The sequence below is a fragment of the Lycorma delicatula genome, chromosome 7, assembly GCF_047948215.1.
Source record: "Lycorma delicatula isolate Av1 chromosome 7, ASM4794821v1, whole genome shotgun sequence".
In the NCBI taxonomy this organism is placed as follows: domain Eukaryota; kingdom Metazoa; phylum Arthropoda; class Insecta; order Hemiptera; family Fulgoridae; genus Lycorma; species Lycorma delicatula.
Window position 1 is genome coordinate 80,314,375 of NC_134461.1, and position 13,643 is coordinate 80,328,017.

The 13,643-nt window shown below is 28.8% G+C and overlaps 3 protein-coding genes across 3 annotated transcripts in view; 1 reads left to right on the forward strand and 2 right to left on the reverse strand.

The window, feature by feature from the left end:
- The window catches only part of Gnptab (N-acetylglucosamine-1-phosphate transferase subunits alpha and beta), a 43,698-nt gene extending 43,043 nt beyond the window's left edge, over nucleotides 1–655 (reverse strand). Inside the window, exon 1 of the mRNA XM_075372025.1 lies at nucleotides 336–655. Within this exon, the coding sequence (XP_075228140.1) occupies nucleotides 336–455 (120 nt within the window). The 5' untranslated portion in view covers nucleotides 456–655. The remainder of the gene's footprint in view (nucleotides 1–335) is intronic.
- A 346-nt stretch (nucleotides 656–1,001) lies between these two features.
- On the forward strand, nucleotides 1,002–3,856 carry AspRS (aspartyl-tRNA synthetase). The gene has a single exon (XM_075370177.1). The coding sequence runs from the start codon at nucleotides 1,355–1,357 to the stop codon at nucleotides 2,948–2,950; it is 1,596 nt and encodes a 531-aa protein (XP_075226292.1). The 5' UTR covers nucleotides 1,002–1,354; the 3' UTR covers nucleotides 2,951–3,856.
- Nucleotides 3,857–11,747: 7,891 nt separating this feature from the next.
- Nucleotides 11,748–13,643, reverse strand: part of Nup188 (nuclear pore complex protein Nup188) — a 98,862-nt gene continuing 96,966 nt past the window's right edge. Inside the window, exon 29 of the mRNA XM_075370510.1 lies at nucleotides 11,748–12,021. Within this exon, the coding sequence (XP_075226625.1) occupies nucleotides 11,855–12,021 (167 nt within the window). The 3' untranslated portion in view covers nucleotides 11,748–11,854. The remainder of the gene's footprint in view (nucleotides 12,022–13,643) is intronic.

The window sequence follows — 13,643 nt, forward strand, 5'->3', positions numbered from 1 at the left end:
TAGATGAAAATAATAAATGTACAACTTAGTCCATTAATTGTATAAAACGTAAAATTCAGTCACTTTAGGTTATACAAATTTCACTTATAACATAAAAATAACTAGAATATAACATAACAATATTTTTAATTAAGTTTTGTAAACATGGCGCCGTTGGCAAAATATAATTCAATTATATTACAATCCGCTTACCAAAGAACTGTATTGGTAAGCTGATTTTAATATTATATTTGAATTAAGCAATATTTTGTCAATACAAGTATATAAATCTCATGGATAATTCATTTACAAATAACAAATACAAAAAATTAAACAAATTCAAATCAAAAACTTACTTCGCACAAATGCACAAACGATAATAAAGTTGTAAATAATAAAAAAATTAAGCATAATAAATAATATTTATGAGAAAGAATATTGTAAGTTTGTTTTTGCAGCAGTTTACAAATATTCATGATACTTAAAATAGTGTATCCTGTCTCTAAGAACTATAAAATACTTCATGAGGTTATAAATTAAAAACTAATAAACAAGACCCATTTAGTTTAACTGCTTATTGAACAAAAGCAACGGGTTAAATGTTATCATAGAAATAAAACTAAACTACATGGCCTAACCACGCACAATAACAGTATCATACTTCGATCCATGACGATACTCTACACAAAGTACCATCTTATGAAAAACTCAACTAACGTTCATAATATCTGACTTAAAAAACCTCTCCACTGGCCTGAAATTAGGCCTTATTTAAAGTTTTCGTTAACGCTAAATTACCTGCAAAAACCTTTTCCCGTAGCTTTGTAATAATTACAGGTATATTACCTTTAAAACCAATTTGTAATTACTGATTATTTTTTGTAAAACTTGACATTAAAAATAAATATGTAATAGAATATTCCGTTAACTTAGAATAATGGTACAGTTATTTTTAAAATCGTTTCATGTTGGCATATTCAATACAAGTTACGAATTTATATTAAGTGTACATTACTAGTACCTCTATGGTAGGGAGTGGAACGTAAGAGGTTATGTTCAATATCAAAGTTCACGTGTTGAGGTTAAAGAATATCAGAGTATTTAATTTGTGGTTGTTGTTTTCATGTGATTATTAAATTCCGATTTTATACTATTTGCTGTGACTCCAATTTGTTATAATATTAAATTACTGCAATTATAAATTGCCTCTTTTTATTGCATCATATCGAATTACAGCTAATAAGTGATTATTACATCAAGTGGTTGTAACGACACTAGTTTTATGTAAATGTATTACTTATGATTAAAAGTAGGACATGCTGTAAAATCACGTTATACATTTTTAAAGAAGCTACTGTAACTTGCTAAATAAATCATGGTTGTAGGTAGTAGTGTGAATTTAGAAGAAGTAGGTGATCAAGTGAAATCTAAGAAACAACAGAAAAAAGAAGCAAAAGAGGCTCTTAAAGCCGAAAAGAAGAGTCGAAAATCTCAAGAAGTTCCTGCTAATGAAGTGCAACCTGAAGATATATCAGTTGGTAAATATGGAACTTTAGGATTAATTCAAAGTACTGAAAAGTTGGACAGGAAGTTTACTGACGTAAAAGAGCTTGATGTGGAATTAAAAGATCACCTAGTCTGGGTGCGTGGTAGATTACATACCAGTAGAGCAAAAGGTAAACAATGTTTCATCGTCATAAGACAACAGCAGTACACCATTCAAGGTATAGTTGCTGTGAATGATGTTGTAAGTAAGCAAATGGTTAAATTTGCATCAAATGTTACAAAGGAATCTATAATAGATGTTTATGCTTCAGTTCAGGTTGTTAAAGTAGAAATTGAGTCGTGTAGTCAAAAAAATGTTGAATTAAATGTAAATCAGTTATGGGTTGTTAGTCCTGCTAAATCACAGTTACCCCTCTTAATTGAAGATGCCTCTAGACCAGTTAAAGATGAGGAGGAACAAGATGGTTTAAATATTCGTGTGAATCAAGATACAAGATTAGATAATAGAGTACTTGATTTACGAACACCAGCTAATCAAGCCATATTCCGTTTAGAAGCAGGTGTTTGTAAATTATTTAGAGATATTTTGTTATCAAAAGGATTTGTTGAAATACATACACCAAAAATTATTAGTGCTGCTAGTGAAGGTGGTGCTAATGTATTTACTGTCTCTTACTTTAAAGGATCAGCATATCTTGCACAAAGTCCACAATTGTATAAACAAATGGCTATTGCTGCTGATTTTGATAAAGTGTTTACAGTTGGTGCTGTGTTCCGTGCTGAAGATAGTAACACACATCGTCACCTAACAGAATTTGTTGGTCTTGATTTGGAAATGGCTTTTAAATATCATTATCACGAAGTTTTGAATACAATTGGTGATACATTTACTGAAATATTTAAAGGATTGAGAGATCAATTCAATGATGAAATTGAAACTGTTGGACAGCAATTTTCAGTTGAACCATTTAAATTTTTACAACCTCCATTGATTTTGGAATATCCAACAGCAGTTACTATGTTACGACAAGCTGGTGTTAATATTGGAGATGAAGATGATCTAAGTACTCCTGATGAAAAATTATTAGGAAGACTGATAAAAGCAAAATATGATACGGATTTTTATATCTTGGATAAATTTCCACTTGCTGTTAGACCATTTTACACTATGCCTGATCCAAAGGATAATAAATATTCAAATTCTTATGATATATTCATGAGAGGTGAAGAAATTATGTCTGGAGCTCAACGAATTCACGATCCACAATTTTTAACTGAACGTGCCACACATCATGACATTGACTTGGAAAAAATCAAAGCTTACATTGATGCTTTTCGATTTGGTTGCCCTCCTCATGCTGGTGGTGGTATTGGTCTAGAACGTGTTGTTATGCTTTATCTTGGTTTGGATAATATAAGGAAAACATCCATGTTCCCACGTGATCCAAAGCGGCTAACCCCATAAATATACACATTAATTTTTTTCTTATTCTTTACTTTCAGTTAATCATTGGACTGTAACTTTATTACGTGCCTTATTTTAATTGATCCTAGATTGTATATTATTTTATCGCATTTGAACTAACAATTATTCTCTTATTAATATTACATTTATTAGTTATTTTACTTTGTGGTATTTTATTTATCCAGTAAATAATATTTATTTGTAAATAATAGAAATCACAAATTACTTAATGCATTAAAAAAAAATTAATAAAAGTTTTGCTCTATAAACTATTATGTCTTTAAATAGGTGTAGCTGTTAAAGCTATTTTATATGACATCAGTTACAAAATATTTTATTAATGAGGTAAATCACTAAAATGTCGTAGTATGTTCCACGTAAAGGTAAATCACAATCACTATATGTTCTGTTAGGATCTTCTGATGTTAAATTAAAGTTAACAGAAGTATAACTTTTCTTTAAATGGGTCTTTAAAATTATATCGTTGGTTTTAAGTAAGAAAAATAAAATTTATTTAAATTTTACAATTTACATAGATAATCACATTTTACTTGCAGAAAATAATTACTGAAATTTTTTTCATGCCGATTTGACAGAATTGATCCACTCTCTTATTTTTTTACTTTAAATATATTTAAACCATTTTTTAAAAGCATACTCATAATATTGTTTTCATATTAAACCATTACCATTAAAAGTGTAATTATTTTTTTAAAAGTTAAACGGATACTTACTCAGCCTTCCCTGATTTTTACTTAATTTAATTGAATAAGTAATTTATTTCATTAACAGGACAATGTATTGATTTCATAATTTAATGTTTTAAATTGTTTTGTTTTTATCTGAAAATTTAATTTTTTTTTGTTCAGTTTTATTACTATTAATAAAATTATTTGTTCTAAAGAATTATGTATTTGTTTATTAAAAATGCCAATTTCCTTCTCTGTTTAAAAAAAAAAATGTAATCTGGAGCAGACTCAGGTCAGCCACTCCTGAGATATGTGGTATTACGACACAGAACTTTCAAAAATAGTAACAGCATTACTCATATCAATCTACTATTGCTGACAACCTCCTGCAGTTAACTGTACACCAGTGCAAGATACACAATTATTTCCACCTTTGCAATCTTCAAATTAATGTGGTAATATTAATACAACATTTACAAAAAGCTCAAAGAATATACACAGAGAATAATAAAAGTAATGAATATATTGTACTTAATGAAGAAAATATTGTAAGTAGTGCTAATTTGTATAACAGTGACTATAATTTTATAAACGCTCACGTTTCAAATCATTCATTCCGTTCAAAAGTACTAGGAAACAAGCATATTTTGTTGACTCCAACAATTCTCTGCCTATGTTGTTTCAAATTCCTAAACGATACTAAAAATGTAGTAATGCTACCTACATCACTAATTACTCAAGCTTTTTTTACCAACAAATGGACCATAATCAACCAATATATCATTCCTTACAGACATTTCACAGGAATATGTAGGCCTCAATCATTAAGGCCAACTTAAATTCATTTTAAATAACAAACATACTGACATAGCTCTGTTCTGTTATCACAGGCTTTTCCTTTGTAACAATACAATTTCACTTGGATCATGCTGATTGTACAGGTACTGTAATTTGTTTTTTTATACTTCATCTACTGTCTCTTAATCAGTAAGACAGTAGACCATTGTTAATTTTAAAACTCATTTTTATTAATGAGATTACTCCTTAATAACTGATGTCAAACATCGATAAGTATTATTGCTCTTTTCAGAATTTGTGTGGTACATGGATGCTTTCATATGAAGATAAATCTTCTGAATTCACTTATATCTTTTCAACATTTTCTGCCCCCATCCTAATATCCTTAATCCCATCACACTATGCCTATTGTTTTTAGGACCACATTTTATGCCTTCCAAAGAAAATGTCCCCAGGTTACAATATTGTTGTAGCAGAGATTCTGCAAATGTTTCCCAAGAAAATACTGCAAGGAACATTCAATAATTAACAAGATAAATTGATGTAGAGGAAAAACAATTTATTCAAAAGAATGAAACTTACAATACTTTTCAACATAGTCTCCAGCAACAGTTTGACACTTGCTCCACCATTCTTGTGAGCTTTCTGATTCCTGCAGCGTAGAAGGTCTTTACCTTGCTGTTGAACCATTTGTGTACTGCTTCATTGTCATCAAACTGCTTGCTGCATAAAAGGTCTTTGAGCGGACCAAACAAATGAAAATTAGATGAGGCCTGTAAGGAGGATGTAGTAACACCCACCAAACTAACTTCTCAAGAGTTTCTTCTTTTCTCTGAACAATGTGGGGGCGCGTGTTGTCATGCAAGAAAATCACACCTTTTAAGAGAGCACTTTGATGTTTTTGCCTTATTACAGGTCTCACTTTTTGTTGAAGCATGTTAGAATAGCACTCGCTGTTCACAGTACATTGTTCTTCTAGTAACTAAAGATTGGGCCTGGCAAGTCTCAGAAAACTGTCAACATCACTTTACCAGCTGACACATGAGTTTTGAATTTTTTTTTGTTAGGCAAATCTGGATGTTTCACTTTAAGAGTTTGCCATTTCGATTTGAGCTCGAAATGATGTATCCACATTTCATCACAGGTTATTATACAATCTAGAAATTTGTTACCTTCCACTTCAAACCATTCTTTGAGCTCAGAACAAATGCGAATCCGGGTGTTTTTATGGGCTTAAGTCAACTATCTTCGAACCCATTTCAAACATGTTCTGTGATAATTCAGCAAATCATGAATGATTGAACGAATAAGATCGTTTATGTGATTTTCCAGCGTGATAATTGAAACTTAAAGTGGTCTTCCAGAGCAAAGGAAATCAGTCACACTTGTTCTGCCCAAACTAAACTGTTACACCCATTTATACATGTTACTGCAGTTTAAACACTTCAGCAAACTGTTTCAATATTCTTGAGTAGATTTACGCCGGTTTCACACCTTCTGATAGCAAAAATCTTATCACTGAACATTGTTCTTCCAGCATACATGTTTCAACCAGAGCTGATTTCTGAAATCAACAAAATAGGTTTTGTTTAGATCAGTTATGATTAAATGTGTTCCTAAGGTTGCCAACTTGATCCTCATAAAAGTTTCATTGTCATTGAATGAACTGTTATTTTCTCTACATCAATATGCTTCATTAATTATTGGAATAATGTATATATGCTATTCTTTCTTTTGCTAAAATATTAAGTAAGTGGAAGTTTTGTTTTAAATGATGCAAAAAACTACCTAATAACCCTTCTTCGTAACTTCTTTCCTCTCTGCTTGAACATTTTTGATAAACCTTTGCTTCAAAGACTTCTGTTACTTCAAAACACAGGCATTTTCCCAAGCCTTTAAGAGTATTTCACCATATAAAACTTAGTAGTTCAGTGCTCTTGAAAAGAATATTATGCTGTAGGCATTTTTCTTGGCATTAGTTACGTATTTGATAGGTTTGAATAGATTCTTTTCAATCTCAAATTTTTACGACCTGTGTATTCTTCATTCTGCAGTCATTCCTAAACAATTGCATTTCTCATTGTCCCAAATTCTGTCCATTCCAAACCCTTTACTATCCTGGGGAGGTGTTCTGAAGTGTATTTTAGCACCCCCCCCCCTCCCTTTTGTGCAGTATATTTACTTCTAACATTCTAAACAATTACAAAATACTTCTATCTTCTCACATGGATGACACTGTACCAAGTATTTTGATAAACCAAATGATGTTTCACTAAACCATACCAACTTAAAGTAGAATATTTCTTTGAATCTGTTGTAACAAACATTACGTATTAAAATAGAAACATTATATTTTAAGTAAGAATTGCTTTTAATACTTATTGTATGTGCTGCATAACAAATGTACCTTTTGTGTAGAATATCAGCAAGGCTATAGTTACACATGGAACTGCATTCAGTGTTCTTTAACTTTAATGATCTAGAAAACCAGCAATTCCATTTATTGAATATAGCATTAGCAGTTTAAATTTTTAGCCTACATAATAAAATAAATTTTAAAATGAAATAATGTGCAGTAGAAATGAGAAAAACAAAAAAAATAAATGGTGATTAATAATAGTTCCAAACCTTTTTTTTAATCAGTGCCAGTTACAATAAAGATTAAGATTATTTCTATAAAACAAAATCCGTGCATGAGCAGTTTTTGTTTTATTGATTGGATATGAATTCAGTAATATTTTTTAGCAACTTCTGATAAAGTTAATGTATTATTAATAATTTTTGGAGATTGAGAATTTGTGTTTGTATTAATAAAATTATTGTTCTTGAGAAATTAATAGCTAACTTATCAACACAGTTTAAATTGTATAAAGAGAAGGCCAAAATTTAAAATTAGATGAAACTCCTAATAATGTGTTATGAAGAAATTATACAATAACATTAAAAAAGTAATTCCTTTTTAAGCTGAATTTGATAAAACTAAATATAATACTATTATTTATAAAATAAGATGTGTTATAGGCTTATGATGGACAATGTTCTTTGATTTTTCCCTTATCACTTGGATTTAAATCCCATTGAGATATTTAGGCCAATAAACAAATTTAATTGATACATCTTTAAAATAAACTACATAAATGTTTTTTAATTTTAGACTATTAACCAAAATTAGGAAATGGTTCAATAATTAGAAAGTAGTTATTGAGCATCAGGTTTGTTGAGGAAATATAAAAAGATACTTTCCAATGGAATGAAGAATCATTGTTGTTAAGGAAGACTTAATCTCTCCCAAGATGAAAGTTGAATTAATGAGGATAACAGTAATACTGATAACTCAACTAATAACAGCAGGATGGTGTAAGAAAATTTAAAACTGCTAATGATGAGTAGACAAATATGTTTTTATACCAAAATATTAGCAGTACAGTCATTTATCCTATTTTATATAAATTCAGCTCTCTCCTATAACAGCTTTCAGCTACTACTTCTTCCATATTACATTCTAATTTATTTCCTCTAGCTTGGTTTCAAGTGTCATTTATAAACTGTTCATACAAAGTGACTAATTTCTCTTCTTCAAATTATTATCTAATTCCGCAAACTTTGAAGAATTTTTGTATGTATCTTTAACTCGCATTCTCTATGGGCACTATAGTTGAAACATACACGAACTTAACCCTAGAATTATAAAGCATAGTCTGGCAGACTACGCCTCCTGTAAAATTAGCTTTCACTTTGGAAGGGATGAGAGATTTATTACTTACTCTACTTCCTTAATAGCTTCCTTTCAAAACATTCCATCAGCATTGCCCTTGACACCAAAGCAACAACTATACCCATTTTTTGTCAGTGAGTTTGCTGTAGTCTCGCAGATGAAACGTTGTAATTTACATTAGTGTTTTCTATCAGCACATAGAGTTGAAAATATACTGATTTTTAAACCAGTAGTGGTAGTATTGTTTTTTAAAACTAAATAAGTGTATATAATATTGCTTTTCTTAATTTATGGGATGAATTTATTATTTTATGTAAAAGTAATTATATACCTGGAACATACTTAACAGCTGATAAGCAATCACTTAGAGGTTGCTGTCCGTTTAAAATGTATTTACCATCAAAACCAAATAAATATGATATTAAGATATTCATGCTTTGTTATGTTAAAACAAAATACCTTATCTTGGGGAAGGTATGTTACACTGAAACCAACCTGCTGCTACATATTTTGTTGAAGAACACAACCTGTACATGTAGCAATAGATATATTACATATGAACTGGTTCACATCCATCCCCTTAGTAACCAAAATACTTGGAACATATAAATTAACTAATGTGGGCACGTTGATAAAGAATATACCTGAAATGTTGAAACATAAGAGACTGGGAATGTCAATGTTTTGTTAGGATGGAACAACAATTTTTTCTTATCAATCAAAGACAACAAAAAATTTTATTTATTATCAGCAATTCATGAAACAGAGGGTGATTAATAGCAGTGGAAAACCCGACATTGTTGAATTTTATGACACAGAGTACTGTTAATACATCAATGACCTGCTCTAAAAAAACTAAAAAATGGCCTTTTTGTGTATTTTATTGAATGATAAACAGTGTTTTGGTTAATCCCTATGTAATTGGATATATATCCAACGAGAAATTAAAAATGGAAAAACCCCAAATCAAGAAGAGATTTCACTAAGGAATCAGCATGGAACTAACAGGCCAATTCATCCAGGAGAGACAAAATCTATCTAATTTATCAAGAACGATAAAATGTCACATTGATGAAATTGCTGGACCTAGCAACGTTAATAAAGAACAAATTCCAGGATCTTCATCAAGAAAAATCTGCGCTTATTGTTCTTCAAAAAAGGGAAGGATGACTCATTTTGTACACACAAAATGCAGAAAGCATATCTATATGGAACATTGAGCAATACAGTGTGTTCACTACCAAACAATAAAATTATTGTAAAAAATAAAATTGTAATTAGAACACATTTTAAGTTTGTAAACAACTACTATTATATAATACATTGATTGATTTTTAAATATTCTCTATTTATTGACTTTTATATCCACTACCCACAGAAAAGTCTGGGAGATTACATGTTGTGATTAGAGTAACTTTTTATAGCGTTATAATTCTAGGATTAAGCACAGTCATCATTCAATGGGAATGACCTTCACTCCGAGCTTCATTGTGCAAAATCCTAAACATAAAATGCTCAGTACCTATTTATAAACTTTTATTGAAAAAATGTTTTTCCAGAAAGCTAATATAAAAAAATAAAATTTCATATGTAATAATTCGTAAGAAGTCATTAAAAGTTTGATTAATAAAATAACTTTTAAAATAGTGATTACTAATGTTTAGTGAAATGTATTGTAGATGTTACAAGAGTTTTTTTTAAAACATCACACAGATATGTTACATGTTAACATCTTGAAATATGTGAAATATTATTTTGTGAAAATATAGAAATAAATTTAAAAAAATTAATAATAATGAGTAAAGAAAATATTTCAAAAAAGCAGAATGGTTGAAACATAACCTCAAATAACTGGATGCTAGGAGGGTAGGTAAGAAACCATGAATTTCAATCTTCAATGTGCACCTCGTATCAGTGTGTGGACTTTTTGGGGATTTTAAGTTTGAAAAAAGTTTAATTTTAAGAAATGAATAAAGTATATATTAATCTACATATACACTATTTTAAATATGTTATTTTTTAAATGTCAATTTTTCTTTTATCTATTTTTATGTTTGTACCCTTTATTTATTGATGGATGATTGATTAACAATCAAAATACATATGCAAGTTTTAGATTTTGAATATATTTTTTGAACAATTTTTTCCATTTAGTATTATATTCAATAACTGACTAGCAGAGTAAAATTTCACACATTTACCATCAAGACTTCCTTGTACACCTATTAAATTAGATATACACCATTTTTTCTGTACTTCATTTGAAAGTGAGACATGATATAATATAATCAGTATGATTCGATACAATCAGATATAATATACATGATTATTACCAACATAATATTCAATTACTCTAAATGTTGATTGCCAGTCGATTGCAATCAAAAAGGGAGGTAAATAACTAGATGTTACAACAGTTCCAAATACAGAATTTCAATATTCTATGGCTAATCGTTTTTGAGAATGTGTAAAAGGTAAAACAAGATAGCCTTTGGAAAAAAAATTATTTAATATTTTAAACTCATGTTTAATGATTAAAAAAAAAAAATTTTCATAAGCAATTTATTTCAAATTCTGAAAGAAAATAACTATAGTGACCTTTTTCTATTAAAATTTAAATCAGTATAAGGCACCTAAGATCCATATTTCTGTAGCTAACATGGGGAAGGCACAGGCTTTGGGATACTGATTTGAACCATATTGCGTGTGAACTGTACATTGTTTACCTGTCTTCATCATAAAATACTAACATGCAATATTCAATTATACTCAAGAAAAATAGCCCTAAAAATTTCCTTAACATTTTATATTAATTTTGTTTCATGTTGCTCAAGTAGATATCTGGTGTAAGTGAGAACACATCGGATCCGCAATGCACACATCAATTCGAATCTGACTTCATACACATATTTTTGTAATTTTTTTTTTTTTAATTAAAATTAATAGTACATAAAATTTTATTTCACTAATAACTTCTGAAGTTTTTTCTTTTTTCATATTTTTTTTTTTTGTATTGTTAGTATCGAATTATTATTTATTGTCAAATTTTTTTTTACAATCAGAGGTTAATAATTATTAATAAATCAATATATTTAAATTAAAAACAATATGTATATGAAATGTGCCTTCCCCTTGTAAGATCCAAATATTTCATTAATTAAAATTTTATTTGGTTGTAAACAATGAAAATAAGTACTACTTATGAATATTGTTGAAAAGCTCTCAACGAAGGCTTATTACGGCAGTTAAGAAAAAGTCCAAACTCCAAATGTTTCAAACTTAAAACCCTGCTTTCTTTAGAGGTCTGACTGTACACACATTTTTGGCCCAGTCGATTGCAATCAAAAGGGGAGGTGCACAATTAGATGTTACAATAGTCCTAAATAAAAAATGTAACATTCTATGCTAATCGCTTTTGAATTATGTGAGATACATACAGACATCACACTGAAACTAGTCAAAATAGATTCAAAGATGGTCAAAATGGATATTTCCATTGAAATCTGAAAACCAACATTTTTCGCAATTACAATACTTCATTTACTTCGTACAAGGAAATAAGAAAGGGATATTCTTAAATAATAAAGTACCAGTATTGTACTACATGTTCTTTTATTATAAAAAAATTAAAATTCACTTACAATATCTTAATAAACAATGAAAAAGGATTTAAAAAATAATAAATAGAAACAAACAGAATAACTACTTCTCACTCATTTTAAAAATAAGCTGGAAAACCTGAGCTGCAAATGCTAAAAAGTCCATTGGTAAAGTACCATAATCAGTACTAATAGTAGTTTGAACATCTGGAATTAACAGTATTTTAACTGGATCTGAATTATCTAAATAATGAATTCCATCCAACGTATCTGCAATAAAAAAATATAGTTATTCAGAGTTAAGCATGTGCACATAAGATGTGATACAAGTACAATGCATCAGTAAATATTATTTGCAAAATCCAAAATATTAATTATTGAGTGTCAATAATTTTTATACTGTCATATAAATGACTGAATAGTAACCATTAATTATGCTGCTGTTTAGATAAAGTAACAATCATTTACAATTACTTTTTATCATAACACTACTTCATTTACTTTTCAGAATATTCAACTGTTCACCTACCTTATAACTGCCAGCTTAGTATACCTCATTAGTGTTGAATAAGTCTCATATAAAACTGAAGTACACCTCGCATAGCATCATTTTCAAATTCAAATTTTATAATACTATCGGAACATCATTTAAAACTGTATAAACATAATTTTAATCAGAAAAATATCAGTTCTTGAATAAGTAAGAAGATTATCAAGAATAATTACATCATTAATATTATGCCAAAATTATAATACACTTCTTAAAAATTACACCAAAATAAATACAAAAGCAATAATTTTTACATTCAAATAAGCAGTTAAATGTGATATATTTTAAATAATATAATAAAAAACTCATAATCAACTAAAAAGTGATCAATATTTTTAAGGTAGAAGTGAAATACTGGTGGACAATTTTTTCTACATCAATTTCCAGTACAATAAAATTATATAAAAATTGTGTGGGATATAAACTAAATCTATATTCCGCATACTAACAAAAAGATAGTAAAAGTTTTAGATATTGTGCAAAATTAAGGCTCCAAAGAATATGCTGTAGACAGTAGGATACATTCACCAGTAACACAGAGTGAATAATTTACAAGCTCTACTTCAATAGAACTGATCTGACTAGAGAACAGTTTTCTAAAAAAATTTCAATTTTAAGCAGTTCTATCAAAGCAACAAAAATTTACACTAGTTGCATGAAATTCTTACAAAAATGGCAACTTTAAATAGTAAAACAATTATTTAAAAAAATGTTAAACTGGAAAAATTGTGGCCTAAATAAAGTTCTGGTTATGAAAAAAAATTTTTTTTTCCCCAAAGTCTGATATACAATTTTTCATAGAAAAGATCATCTGATAAATAAAATCTTCATACATTATTACCAAACCCTTATCAATGAGCTCATTATAAATAAATAAATAAAATACTGTAAAATTTGAGCCATATGCTGGGATTCTCTCATCAGTTGAATTCCTATCTTATGAGTAGTATTCAATTTCTATTTTTAGTGAAAAAGGTTTCACTCAGTTCTTGAACTGAGTGAAACCTGCAAAATCAGGCAGGTGGCTGCAAAATCAGGCAGCAGCAGAATTTTTTGATGAAAAGATACATAAACTCATCCACAGTTATGACAAGTATCTCAGTTTATTTAGTCTCTATCTAGAAAAGTGGTTTAAGCTTGTATTTTCATATTGTAAATAATACTTTTTTTTCAATAGATATTGTTTTTTTTTAGACTAAAACATAAGTTACTTTTTGTACAGCCCTCATATATTGGAAGAATTATATCTTAGGTTTAAGTTTTTTACTAATTAAAAAAAAATGATACAACTAGAGTTAACCTATTTATCTTAACTGGAATATAAGTTGAAACAAATAATTAT

Coding starts and splice junctions, on each gene's coding strand:
- AspRS (XM_075370177.1), top strand. CDS start 1,355: ATGGTTGTAGGTAGTAGTGTGAATTTAGAAGAAGTAGGTGATCAAGTG.